The sequence below is a fragment of the Canis lupus genome, chromosome 12 (genome assembly GCF_011100685.1).
Source record: "Canis lupus familiaris isolate Mischka breed German Shepherd chromosome 12, alternate assembly UU_Cfam_GSD_1.0, whole genome shotgun sequence".
NCBI lineage: Eukaryota > Metazoa > Chordata > Mammalia > Carnivora > Canidae > Canis > Canis lupus.
In genome coordinates, this window is record NC_049233.1 from 5,586,957 (window position 1) to 5,601,679 (window position 14,723).

Below are 14,723 nucleotides of genomic sequence, written 5' to 3' on the forward strand. Positions count from 1 at the left end.
TCCCGGAACATTCCATTTTCAGGTCATTTCACTTCATTCTCTTTCCAAGACAATTGCATTGTTAATGCAGAACTAGACATGATGAGTTTATATTTGGGTAAGACTCCAAGAGACATTGATCAACAAAGGAGAGGGTCTGTGTCCAACAAATGTTGGTTTAGCAAATATGGTCCCCTACACCTGCAAATGGCTCCGTGCATCCTTGCCTGGAAGATTCCAAAGGCATGTATTTTACACGCTAACTCCACGAAGACCATGGCAAGCGTCCCTGACAAAAGGAAAGAAAAAAATCTTTTGCATATTTAGAATTGTTTCCATAGAACATATTTCCAGGGGGAAGAAAGGATTCCGGGATTGGATGGTGTTTACCTAATGCTGTTGAAGTGGGGGTTTTTGTTTCCCAGGTTGTCATGTGGTCTTTGTGACTGTCTTTTTTGGCAATCCTGTGATATTCCATGACAGTTGAACAGAAACTTTGATCATTCCTTTGAGTTTCCAAATGTTCACTATTATAAGCAATACTGTGGTGAACTTTTTGTGTACATAGTTTAAAAAAATATTTTAGGAGTGAGTTAAGGGATTGAATGTGGGTTTTTCCCTAGGATGTGTTGGCTATTTTTCCTTCAAAGCTGCTTCCTGCTTTCCCAAGCTCCCTTTGTCTTGACTCTTTCCTTTCTCCTAGGGCCATTCTCCGAACAAGGGGTGGGGAGAAAAGGATGGAGGGACTGTGAGTTCTGGAGGCAAGTAGGTCTGGGCCAGGATTCTCATCCCCCCTGGCTGTGTGAACTCAAGGAAATCACTTGCCCCCTCTGTCTTGATTCCTAACCTGTAAAAAGGATTAAATCGTTGTTCCTGACACCTACTAACTGTGTGATCTTGAACAGGTAATTCATCTTCTGGGACCTCAGTTTTCTCATCTGTATAAGGGGGCTGACCATGGAACTTACCTCAGAATTATATTCCTAGACACAGTCATTCCAGCCCACTGACCCTGTGACATAGGAGTCAGGGCCATCCTCTCACCTCCCTGGGGGAGAGACTCCTCCTCACCCCGACTCTGCTTGGACAACTCTCCTCTTCTCCACATTTACATGAGTGACATCTCTGAAAACTATGCCAAGCGTCCAAAAGCTGGACCACCTGAGGGGTGTTAGTGGAGGGTTAAGATGGAGTCTCACCTATGGAGCCTCCGGAATAGGAGGGGCTGGTGAGGGCCTGGGGTCCTTTCCACCACCAGCTGGGAAACCCCTTCACTCTTTCCTCAGTGATGGTGTGTACTGGGGATGTGGTGTTGGGGGATCCCCTGATTTGGGACCAATTCCCTATGTCAGGAGACCCCTCTACCTCTCAGGTTCCAGCCTGGCTGCCTGGCTACCACCATACCTGTCTTTCCCCTAAAACTTCTTTCTCTTCCTCTCAGGGCAAGCCTAAGGAGAGTTACAAAGTGCTTTGCTTTAGCATCTCTGGTGTCCCTCACTCCTCAATAGCCTCTGGAAGGAACCCAGTGCCATCTCATGCCCCCACACTCTTCTACCCTTAGGTGATATGAACACCATGGTCTAAATGGCAGTCTTAAACCGAAGGATGCTCTAATAGGAGCATTTTGGGTATCCATGAAAGAATCAGGGCAGAGTATGGAGGCTGGTGGGCTTTCCCAGGGGCCATGGAATCACTCCAAGTAGGAACTGACACACTGTGTAAGGAAAAAATGTCTCTTGCTGGCTACTGACTATTTTTTATTCCTCTTCCAATTTGCCAGTGTTTGCATGGCTTTCTCAGTGCAGGTTTCTTCAGCTCCACCCTAGATCCTCTTAGGTTTGGTAGGGCTGGATTTTCCTCCCAGCACCAGATGCGAGCAGGAGGTATGACGCATCTTGAGAAATTGTGGCCAGTGCCCAGAGCCACACTCTTAATTCCCACCTCCCATCTGGGAACAGAAAAAAATGAGAGTCCGCCCCAGCCTCCCACCCACCCTACTGCTTTCTGGATGGGGGTCAGCTCCAGCAGAAGGCTACACCTGCAAAGTGTCACCCTCAATTCCTCCACTCACATCCTGGCATCTCCCTCTGCTGCCCTCCTCAGGGCTCAAATCCACCTAATTATTCCTGCTGCCAGGCGAGCTTCCCTCTCCACCCTTGGCCTCCCCTGGCAGCAGCCTTCTGCCAAAGGGAAGGGCACTGCTTGCTGGCATGCTTGAAAATCCACATTCCCCACACAGACATGTGGACGTGGGTGCTGAGTGAGGTTGGAGCTCAGAGGATGCCATGTCTAAAATAATCCAGCTGGCATCCAGGCGTGCCTGGCCAGACCAACCCATCCATCCTTCTTTCCTCCTTCCCTCCCTCCCTCCCTCCCTTCTTGGCATTCTTCCTTCTCTCACAATTTGTTAAGTTCTCTCTCTCTCTCTCTCTCTCTCTCACACACACACACACACACACACACACACCTACCTATGAAACTAATACCACAATCAAGAGAGTGAACCATTATCCATCATGCCCCAAGTTTTCCTTACGTTCTTTTGTGACCCTTCCCACCTTCCCCCAGAGTCCCCAATCTACTTTCTATCATTATAGAAATTTCCTACTGGACTTACAGTATGGGCTCTATTTTGTCTGCATTCTTTCACTCAGTATAATTATTCTGAGATTCATCATGTTATTGCATGTATAAATAGTTCATTCCTTTTTAATTTCCAATCCATTTATGAAAATCCCACAGTTCATTTCTCCATTCACCAATTAATGGACATTTAGGCTGTATCCAGTTTGGGCTATTATGAATAAAACTGCTGTGAATACTCATGGAGTCTTTCTATGAACATATGCTTTCATTTCCTTAGGGTAAATACCTAGGAGTGGAATGTCTACATGGTATGGTAAATGTACATTTAATCTATAACCGTATTTACGTAACATACAATATTATATGTGTATAATTAAGGTAAATGCATAACACAAAATCTATCATCTTAACTATTTTTTAGATTTTTTTTATTTTTTAAAAATATCTCTACACTCAATGTAAGTTGAACTCACAACCCCGAGATCAAAAGTTGCACGCTTTTCCCACTGAGCCAGCCAGGTGCCCCACTATCTTAACCATTTTAAGTGTACGGTTTGGTAGTATTATGTATAGTCACATTGTACAACCAATGTCCAGAACTTTTTCTTACTGCAAAACTGAAACTCTATACCCATTGATCAGCAACTCCTCATTTCTCCCTCTCCTAGGCCATGGCTACCACCATTCTATTTTCTACTTCTAGGAGATTGACTACTTTAGATACCTCATATCAATGGAATCATACAGTACTTGTCTTTTTGTGACTGGTGTATTTCGCTATCATAATCTCCTCCAGGTTTATCCATTTTGTAGCATGTAACATACCACATTTTCTTTATCAATGAACAATTTGAATTGCTTCTTCCTCTTGGCTATTGTGAATAATGATGCAATGAACATGGGTATGCAAATATCCTTGTTTCAATTCTTTGGGATATAGAGTAAGGACATATATCCAGAATGTATGTTTAACTTTTTAAGAAACTGTCAAATTATTTATCAAAGTAGTCGTATCATTTTACATTCTCACCACCAGTGCAGAAGAGTACCAGTTTCTCTGTATTATCACCAACACTTGAAATGGTCAGTCTTGTTAATTTTAGCTATGTGAATAGTTGTGTGGTGGTATCTTACTGTGATTTTAATTTGTATTTCCTTAATGACTAATGATGCTGAGCATCTTTTCAGGTGCTAATTTGCCATCTATATTATATATCTTCTTTATTGAAGTGTTTAACTCTTTTGGTCATTTCCCACCTAGACTTACAATAAGCTTTATTTTTAAAAATACTTTTAGATTTCCAGGAAAAAATATGAAAATAGCATGGAGAGCTTCCATATACTTTACATTCCCTATTATTATGTCTTACATTTGTTATATGTTATAGTATGGTATATATAAAATTTGGTACATAGTATAGCATCGTGTCTACAATTAATATGCTAATAATGGTTATTATTAACTGAAGTCTGTATGTTCAGATTTCCTTACTTTTCAACCTAATGTCCTTTTTCTGATCCAGGATCCCATTCAGGATACCACATCACATTTTACCATGATGTCTCTTTAGGTTCCTCTTATCTGTGACAGTTTCCCAGACTCCTTGTTTTTAATGAACTTGGTAGAATGGAGTACTGGAATATTCCTTAGTTGGGGTTTGAGGTTGCCTGATGTTTTTCTCAGGATTAGGCTGGAGTTCTCAGTTCTGGGAAGGGAGATCACAAAGGCAAAGTACCATTCTCATCACATTATATCCAGGTGCATGCTATCTACATGGCTTATTATTCATGATGTTGGGCTTGGCCATTTGTCTGCAGTGGTATTTATTGGGTTTCTCCCTGTGAAGTTGCTCTTTCTCCCCCTTTCTCTTTGAAAAGAAGTAACTATGCACCACCTGCTTAAGGGATGGGGAGTTAAGCTTCACTTCCTTAAGGACAGGGTAATCTACAAAAATTATTCGGAATTCTTCTGGTTGGGAGATTTGTCTCTTCTCCCCTATTTGTATACTTCTTCAATTCCTTGTTTGTTTCAGTATGGACTCCTGGATACTCATTTTATACTTTGGGCTATTATTCAGGTTTCCTTTATTTATTTTGCTACTCAAATTGGTTCAGCTTTGGCCATTGGAAGCTCTTTCAGTGGGCTCTTTTGCCCATCTTAAAAATTGAATTGTTTGTTTTCTTATTTAAGAACTTTTATGTAGTTCAGATAAATGCTCTTTATCAGAAATATGATTTGTAAATATTTTCTCTCAGTCTGTAATTTCTCTTTTCAAGTTGTTAAGTCTTCTGAAAAGGTATTTTTAATTTTGATAGGGCCCATATTATTAATTTGCTTCTTTTATGGATTATGCTTTTGGTGTTTAATTTGCTTCTTTTATGGATTATGTTTTTGGCGTCTTATCTAAGAAATCTTTGCCTTCCTCAAGATCACAAAAAGGTTTTCTCCTATGTTTCTTTCTAGAAGCTTTATAGTTTTTTGGTTTTTCATTTGTGTCTATATTCCATTTTGAGTTAATTTCTGACTATGGTTCAAGATAAAAAACAAAGTTCTTTTTTTTTGCATATGGATATCCAGTTGCTCCAGCACTATTTGTTGAAAAGGCTATGCTTTTGGGTGGCTCAGGGTTTAGCGTCTGCTTTGGGCTCAGGGCATGATCCCGGGGTCCTGGGATCAAGTCCTACATCAGGCTCCCCAAAGGAAGCTTGCTTCTCCCTCTACCTATGTCTCTGTCTCTCTCTCTGTTTCTCATGAATAAATAAATAAATAAAATCTTAAAAAAAAAAGACTATGCTTTCTCTGTTGAGTAGCCAGTTGTCTCTATATGTCATGGGTCTATTTCTAGGCTTTCTGTTCTGTGCCATTCATTTATTTCTCTGTCTTTATGTCAGTATCATACTGTTTTGATCACTGCAGCTTTATCATAAGTCTTGATACCAGGTAGTCTTGGTTTTCCATCTTTGTTTCTTTTTTTTTTCTTTCAAAGTTGTTTAGGTTATTCCAGGTTCTTTCTAATTCCATATAAATTTTAGAATTAGCTTGTGGATTTCTACACAATGTAGTCGTGCTGTATTTGTCTTGGCAACCTATTCTCTCCTCCTCTGCTATCACCACCCTAACACTTCCCTACTCCCTGACCTTGCCTCCAAACAACTTTACAAAAGAAAGCAAAAGCCAACAGAGAGTTCTCTCAACTTTGTGCTACCAAATATACAAACTCACCTTGCTTTGTTTCCCTCCTTCCTAGAACATTAAAGGAAACAACCATCTTCTTGCCTAAAGCCCACTTCCTACCTGTGCTCAGACCCTTCCTCAACTCAACTCTTGAATTATCCATTATTCCATCTCTCTTTTACATATCCACCCTCCACCTCTCAACTGGATCCTTATCAGCAACTTGTAGGTCTACCCCAATCTTGCCTATTTTAGAAACTTGGCCTAGGTTCCTCTCTCCCCCTCTCTTTGCTCAGTCCTGGCTTCCTCCTCTTCTCACTCTGCTTTTCCTCCCTCAGCAATCTCCTCCATGGACACCATCACAGCTTCAGTGACCATCCATAGATGGGACTCCCAAATGTACATCTCTAACCCTCATGTCTTCTCTGAGATCCAAATTCATGTATCCAATTGTCCACTTGTCATCTCTCCTTGGACATTTCTAAGGCCCCCTAAAATCCACATATCCCCAAACTATAACCTTTGCCCTCCTCACTGCTTCCCTGACCCATCCCCTTCATGGTCACCCTGCCAGCACCAGCATGCATCTGGTTGTGCAAGCCAGCTACTTCCTCTCTTTCCCCCAATCAATCCATTGCCAGTTCTCATTTATTTTACCTCCTAAACAGAATCTTCTATTTCTGTCTCTCTCCTTCCAAGCACAAGTCCTAAACACCTCTCCACAGCAGCCTTACAAGTTTCCTGGGGCCTCTCTGCCCTTTTCAGTGAGTTTCCACACAGCAGCCACAGTGATCTTCTTAAAGCCAGTGGCAGTGCAGCATTCCCCCCTACCTATAAGTCTTTCAAGGTTTCCATGAAAACCAAAGACCCTCAATGATGTCTATAAGCATGGTCTGGCCCCTGTAGCCTCCTCAGCCCCATCTCCCACCAAAGTACCCCTCTCCAACCACACTGACCTTTAGCCCCTCCTCATGCTCCCTCAAACCTGTGGCATTTGTGTGTGCCGTTCCCACTGTCTGAAATGCTTCTCATCCCACCCTGACCACCCTCTGGAACCTCACTTGCCCTTCAGATCTCAGTTCAAATGTTGCTCCCTCAGGGAAGCCCCCCTCCCCCCCCGAGGAAATCCTCCCTGCTATCATGGTCCTTTCTTGCCTAGGACTTATCTTGGTTAAAATGAGATTATTTACATAGTCAATGCCTGCCCCCATGCCAGACTGTAAGCTCCAAGAGGCCAAGAACCATCACATCTGTTTTTGTCCACTTCACTCCTCAGCGCCTGCTATAATGCGTGGCACATACAGATGCACAATAACTATCCGTTGAATAAGTGAATCAATACACAATATAAATTTGAGCACATTCTGCTTCTGAAAATAATTTGGGAATTTTTGCAAATTTGGCATTTTTGCAAATGCCAGACTGATGTCAGGGGTTAGTAAAGCCACCAGTGACCCCAGGCTGTTGTTTTCCTAGATGCTGCTTACATCAATTCTCCCTCCAAGAGAGTGATGTTCCCCCGTGTAGAAGTGTACTGCAATATAGAACTTGCCCTTGGCAACGAGTGCCACGAATGCAGTCAGTCAAGCCTCCAAACACAGCAGCAAGAATCCATACAACTTCACACACAGAGGGCTCCTGAAGGAGAAGGAAAGGGCAGCCACGGTTCACTTCCGTCCTCACCTGTGCAGACACCCGGAGCCACATGTGAGTGGCCTGTAGAGTCACCTGTTTCACCACCTGTCCCTTCACTTGAGCAGTCACCTGCAACTCCACTGGCTTCATCACCATCACATTCTGCAGCTGACCTGCCCCCTGCTTCGCTCCCAGCTGTACCCTTACCACTCAGCTCAACACTTGAGCTGTCACGTGTATCACCACAGCAGCAGGTACAAACTACTGGATCGCCACCAAGATCCCCACCTTCCCAGTCATCTCTGTCACACAGGCCACCCTTGGGGCCTTCATCTGTAGGGGCATCTCAAACACTGCCCCAACGTTCTTCTTCAGCATCACCTGCACAGCCACCTGTGGAGGAACTAGGCCCAGAACAGTCCCAAGGTACAGACCCTTCTGGCTTCTCACAGCTTCCTTACGTCTGGAGCCTCTCAACAAGTGTGCAACAACATGGTAGCTGATAACCATTGCTTCGGAGGGGTGCACTGGTAAAGTTAGCAGTCAGCTTTAGCAGCTCTACCTATTTTGAGGATAGGCCACCACAAGGGAACAGTGTTCTTGACATTTGTTCATGTCTTTAGTCCAGTGATTTTCAAAGGTTGGTCTCTGACCAACAGCGAACTCATCACCTGGGAATTTGTTAGAAACGAAAATTCTCAAGCCCTACTGTAGACCTACTAACTCAGGGGGTGGGACCCAGCTACCTATCTTTTTTATATGCCCTCCAGGGGATTCTTTTGAGAACCATGTTTGGGAACCACTGTAATGGAAGGTTTTTATTTTGTGATAACCACCGTGCCAGGGCAGTGCTACTCAGAGTGCTCTGTGGACCAGTGCTGGTCCCTAAACTATTTGTTACTAATTTACAATGAAATGAGCACAGAAGTTAAAAGTAAGCATTTAGAAATGTTTATAGCCATGACATCCAAGAGTTTGGTCATTTTCTTACCAGTTCATTGTATTGTATTTCACAAAAGTACTAGTCCATTATGGATTACAAAAAAAAAAAAAAAAAAGATTTTTAAAAAGCTGGTTCTTCATAACTGGTTTCTTCCACAGATAGTTTGAGAAGCATTATTCTAGAGGCTTCAAAGCCACACAATTCTCAGCTCCTCACTCTCAGAAAATCTCCCCTCCAGCAAAGGGGATGACAGAGATACCAACCTCAAAAATACAAGCAAGAGTCATTAAGTACAACATTACTAAAAAGAGTATTGGAAATATGCATAGAGATTAAGATTACTTCTCTCTGGGGAATTAAGGAAGGCTTCTTGCCGCTGACAGGTGAGTTGAAATGAGCAAGATTTTGACCATCATGGTTTGTGAGACAGGATGAGGCAAAGTAGAATGAGAAGTTTAGGCTTTGTTTATCCTAGAGGCTCAGGTACGGAGAGGGAACGTGCAAGGTACGTTCAGGATGAAGAGGATACCTGTTTAGCTACTGAGGATGGTCCGGGTGGGGGCAACAGGAGAGGAGCCCAAATGATGGACTGAAGCCAGGTCATAGGGTCTTCATGATCCATCCACCAAATTCCCATAGTTATTAGGGTAAACATTAGCACCAATTAGCACGATGGTTTCCTTCTTGGCAGATCTGCCCCAGGCAGGGGCACATTTTCTCTAGAATAGATTTGACTCTTTTAATCACGGTGGGACAAAAATATCAGGACATTAAAAGTAAGGAAATTGGCCCAAGTGTTTCACATGCTTTCTTATTTGCTGTTAAGTGAAATGCATTTCTCTTATGTTATTCACACCTGTGCCTAAAGTCCTCTTCAGGTAGCCTGAGCAATCCTGGGCCCTGAGCTGGCATTCCGTGCTCAGATTGGGGATAGAGGGAACAGATTGTCCAGTGGGTCTCAACTAGGAGTGATTTTGTCTCCCAGAAGACATTTGGCATCAAAGACATTTTTGGTTTTCACCTAGTGGGTAATATCTAGTTGATTGTAGATCAACGCTGCTGAACACTGTACAATGCACAGCCTCACAACAAAGAGCCATCTGGATCCTACATTCAGTAGCTCTGAGATGGAGGAACCTTGTTACAGTCTTCAACTGAGCCTTAGTAAGGACAGCCTAGGCCATCTGTGGGAGCTGAGCAGAAGGGAGCCTCTTCAGAGGCTAGTGTCATCTGTCATTTAGTGATGGCCATGTTGTTGTTGGGGGTGGAAGGGGTTGCAAAAAAGTTTCAGGAAAACCCATAAGCAAGGGAGCTTCAAATAGATTTGGGAGTGCCAGAGATATCCAATGTGACCCCCAAATGAAAGAACTTCAAATAGAACTAATATGTTTTATATTATTTTTATCTACACATATTACAAAATTACATACCAACCTTTATATATTATATACCCCCATATTTACATAAAATATGAAAAGCACTTACTTAAGAACAATAGTCATGGGTGCAGCACCTGGGTGGCTTCATTGGTTAAGCATTCTACTCTGGATCTCAGCTCAGGTCTTGATCTCAGGGTCATGAGTTCAAGCTCCACATTGAGCTCTATGCTGGATGTGGAGCCTACTTGAAAAAAAAAAAGAACAATGGTCATGAAACTAGTAATGTTTTCTATTCTGTTAAAAAGGAAGAAAGCATTATATACAGATAAAGCAGGCGATGGAAAGTTCAGGCCCCTTAGGGGGACTTTTCCTGAAAACTCACACTAAAGGGCTGTTTTTTGTGAGGGAATTGTTGATAACATTGCATTAATTGATAAATTACATCGATTATTGATAACATTACATCAAAGATCAGCATCTGTCCTGCCACAGATGCCACTGCCCTGGGTCTCAGTCAAATCCAACAACGTGGTTCTGGTCCTAAACATGAGACTTTGAGATTAAGAGAGCTGTTTATTGTTTCTGGACACTCTCACTTACTTCCTATTTTTATTTCAAAAATGACTAAGTCCTCCTCCCTGACCTTACCTCACTCGTGTCTCTTATTTTTGACTGCAGCTCCCCTTGCCTCTTCAAAGCCAGAAGGTACGACACCTTTGGTTAATGTGAAGGAAGCCACCAGCAAGCCTCATGCAATGTAAATTTCTCCTTAATCGTGACACATTCTTTCCTTTGGCTGAGGGTGGGGGAAGTAGGGGGGAGGGTAGCTAAGTGAAAATTTCCTTTTCTTTAGTTGCGCTAGAAACACTGGGATCCTTTTCCAGTTTGTGTGATTACATTCCAAGCCTTTACATTCTCTCTTCTTCAGTGGGGGCAACGAATGGGAAATGAGTTATTCATGCTCACAGTGTCATTCTCTTCATCTCCTTGCTGTGCCCCCTGGGGAATGTGCCTTCTCTGAGTGTAGTAGGAGAACATGCACCCCCTCATGTCTTATTCTCTGGTAGTGTCTCAGTTCAAGGGAGCTAGCAGGCATGCTACATACTAGCCTGAGGTAGGCTATTTCCTGCATGGTACGAATTGTGAGACTCTATCAAAGGCCTCCTTTAATCCAAATGATTTTCTATCAACACAGTAAGAGGGCTGATATTGCTATGTTGTAGATTGTCCCCAGAAAATCTTTTTTATAACACACATCAATTGTCTGGATTGTGTAACATGTTCTCCATTACTTAGCTTCACAGTCATTCTGAGAGGCCTGAGGATTAGTATATTTTTTAAGATTTATTTTTATTTATACGAGAGAGAGCACACATACTGCATTTGCAAGCACAAGGATGGGGAAGGGAGAGGGGTGTGTAGGAGCAGAGGGAGAGGGAGAGGGAGACCTATGCAGACTCCGCAATGAGTACGGAGCCCCATGTAGGGCTCTATCTCATGACCCTGAGATCTCGACCTGAGCCGAAACCAAGAGTCAAAGGGCCAACCAACTATGCCACCCAGTGCCCCAGGATTGGTATTTTTAAGTTCCTTGGGGACCACATTACCCAGGCTCCCTTGCTGGCTTCTTGCTAGTTGGGTTAGCCAGTAGAAGGCACCAGCAGGAGATTAGAAGATGGGCTAAAGAATATCTCTCCCCTTTCCCAACCTCATCCTTCCCGCCTTGGGCAGTTCTGGCAATGACTATTCCATGGCCATGGCTGCAGCTATTGGGAGAGCAGGTCCTTTTGATGTTCCAACTCCATATCATCAAATATATTAAAACATACCTGCTTCTCACATTAAGTATCACTTTAATTATAAAACTTTTTGAGGAGCAGCTGGGTGGCTCAGTTGGTTAAGCATCTGCCTTCAGCTCAGGTCATGATCCCAGGGCCCTGGGATTGAGCCCCACATCAGGCTCCCTGCTCAGCCAGGAACCTGCTGTGCTTGCTTGCTCTCTCTCTCTAATAAATAAATAAACTCTCTCTCAAAAAAAAAAAAAAAGACTTTTCGTAAGAGTTTGCATAAATTTAAGAATTTTGTGCTCGGGCATATACTATGCGTTTTGTTCACATGGTTTAAACTTTATTGCATTGACATTGAACTTATAAAAGTTTAATTGAGTTTCAGTTGACTAGTTGGCATGATGTTACTTAGATAAATAGTCATTGGTTATAAAACGAATATTTGCTGTGGAACTCTGGTGTCAGCCAGGGTTAAAAGCCATAACATTGGCTTGTCTGTCTACCTTCTGAGCTGGAGCAGGGCCCTGATAGTGAAGGACACAGGACGGGTCATTAACAAACTATTTACTTCATCTATTGCCCAGGGGAAACCCTACTGAAGACTCCAGTTGGATGAGCAAGGTGTTCAAGAAGAACAAACAAAAGACAAGTAGCACCAGAAAAGGCTTCCCAAGACATCCACGATCCAAAAAAACAGGCGGCAAAGTGCAGTGAGCATGACTAATGTTTTTCGAAATCCACGGGGAGGAAAAGCTCCGGGAAGAGTCTGCAGGAAGATCACAAGGGGCAGAGGAAGAATCAGCAGGAGCAGGTGTTAGGAGCTGGACTTTGGAGTCAGACCCACCCAATATAAACTCCCTGCTCTGCCATAATCTTGCTCAGTGATCATGCTTAGGACATATGGTCTTTCTAAGCCTCTATTTCCTGATCTGTAAAATAGGGATAATATTGTGAGGGTTTAATGAGGCCAACATGTAAATTTCTTTGCAGAATGCAAGATGTGTAATCAGCACTCAATAACTTAGTAGGTATTAGGGTTATATGCAGAGGTTAACTACCTGCTTCTCAGTTTCTGAATAGAACTCTATTTACAAACCAAACTAAACAGATGTGTGACTGTGTGACCCTCAGCATATAGAGATCCTAACTGTTGCCAAGCTACAACTAAAAGCCCTAACCAATGTAAGCCTGCTTCTTACAGCTTTTTTATTATATTATATTGTCATTGATCCATCAATTAACTTTGATTGAGCACCTAATGAGTGCCAACCACTCTTCTGGGCTCTAGAGATAGTAAAGATTAATTGAATTCAATCTCTGACTTTTTAAAAAACATTTTATTTATTTATTTGAGAGAGAAGAGAGAGATTACAGAGGGAGAGGGAGAAACAAAGATTCCCTGCTGAGCAGAGCCTGACACAGGGCTCGATTCCAGCATCCTGGGATCATGCCCTGAAGCCAAAGGCAGACATTTAACCAACTGAGCTACCCAGGCACCCCTCGATCCTTAACTTTTAAAAGGTTACCCCAAAATTGAACTTAAGACCAAAGACAATAACCAAGTTTTAATTTTTTATTGAAATATAACATTGTTTTTTAAAGGGACATGCATATATACATACACACTTACAAATGAAAAATGCCAGCTTCAAACAAACCAAGCCAGGGATCATCTACAACTATTTTATTGGATTGTCAAAATATTCTCTGAATGGAACAGACCCACACTGCTATCTACTTTGCTTCAAGCTTCCATTGGTCAGAAAAATCCCTAGATTATTCTAAGCGACAACCTTCTGTATTGTTCCTTTCCCAGGTGGGGATCCCAGGTGAGCAGAGAGCTGTATCAGGGAGATGAGGGTCAGAAGCTTGCCCTAGCATCTCAAGTTCACTTTGAGGTCTGGGCAAGTAGGTACTTGGTGGGTGGTGGGAAGGAGATTCTCAGGAATCCACTGCAGGAAGTGGGGCAGATGCATGTGTTACTTTCTGGATTAAAGGACAGGCAGGGAAGGTGCAGGACCCAGTGGGCAGTTGGCAGTCTCCTTGGGGGTCATGAAATTAGTGAATCCTGGAATTAGTTTCACTCTGTTCCTTGGTATCCAGCCCCAAGTCTTCTTTGACTTTTGAGCGTCTGTATCTCTGTTGCTAGGAGCTCAAGGTCAATTTTGGCCAAGAGACCATGGGCAGGTCTGCTGTGGGGGTGGGGAAGCTTCCTTGGAGCTGGGAGTGCCATCTGGAAGCCAGGCTCAGAGTTAAGTCCCTTCATTCCAGAGCCAGGCTTCCTCCTATACATCGGAGCAGGGGGAACTATGTAATTCAGCCATAGCTACCCTGGTCGTTAAATTTCTAAGAATCAAGGTGCTTTATAAAGAAGAAGGCTATGATAAAAACAAACAAAACAACATTCACAGCTGTGGGAAACACTGTTGTCAGTAGGTCACACATTCTGTCTGCGGCATTCCTTTATAGAACAGATTACGAAACTGCCTGGAAGCAATTTACCAATTGATGGTCTCAAGCAATTCCATGCAAATTCACTGCTCTGAGCTTCAAAGACCAGGGTAGGGGTAGGGGGGTAGAAAAGACAAGTTGAAAAAGGTTAGGCATAGAAGAGGAGTGATCCAGAAAGAGAGAAATCTGCTCATTTCCTCCCAGAGTATAATCACAAGAGAGATGGTCACATCCATGGGCTAGTCCTGTGCAACTCCTGGCCCCCAGCTGATATTCCTCCCAATAAAGAGGAGAGAAGCTAGAATAAAAGCTACAGAGTAGATGTTCCATACATTAATCTCTCTCTCTCTCTCTCTGTTTCTTAAAGATTTTATTTATTTATTTATTTATTTATTTATTTGAGAGCAGAGAGAACCAGTGGGAAGGGGGAGTAGAGGGAGAAGGAGAGAATCTCAACTAGACTCCATCCTGAGCATGGAGCCTGACCCAGAGCTCAATGCAGAGCTCCATCATACGACCCTGAGATATGACCTGAGCCAAAATCAAGAGTCTGACACTTAGGGGATCCCTGGGTGGCGCAGCGGTTTGGCGCCTGCCTTTGGCCCAGGGCGCAATCCTGGAGACCCGGGATCAAATCCCACGTCGGGCTCCCTGCACGGAGCCTGCTTCTCTCTCTGCCTGTGTCCCTGCCTTTCTCTCTCTCTCTCTGTGACTATCATAAATAAGTAAAAATTTAAAAAAATATATCCATATTTAAGAGTCTGACACTTAATCAACCAAGCCTCCCA

The 14,723-nt window shown here is 43.1% G+C and overlaps 1 protein-coding gene across 1 annotated transcript in view; it reads left to right on the forward strand.

The window, feature by feature from the left end:
- PNPLA1 (patatin like phospholipase domain containing 1) overlaps positions 1-14,723 on the forward strand; it is a 46,151-nt gene that overhangs the window by 27,913 nt on the left and 3,515 nt on the right. The window contains 3 exon segments of the mRNA NM_001290109.1: positions 7,217-7,801; positions 10,376-10,454; positions 12,069-12,194. Coding sequence (NP_001277038.1) covers positions 7,217-7,801; positions 10,376-10,454; positions 12,069-12,194 — 790 coding nt within the window.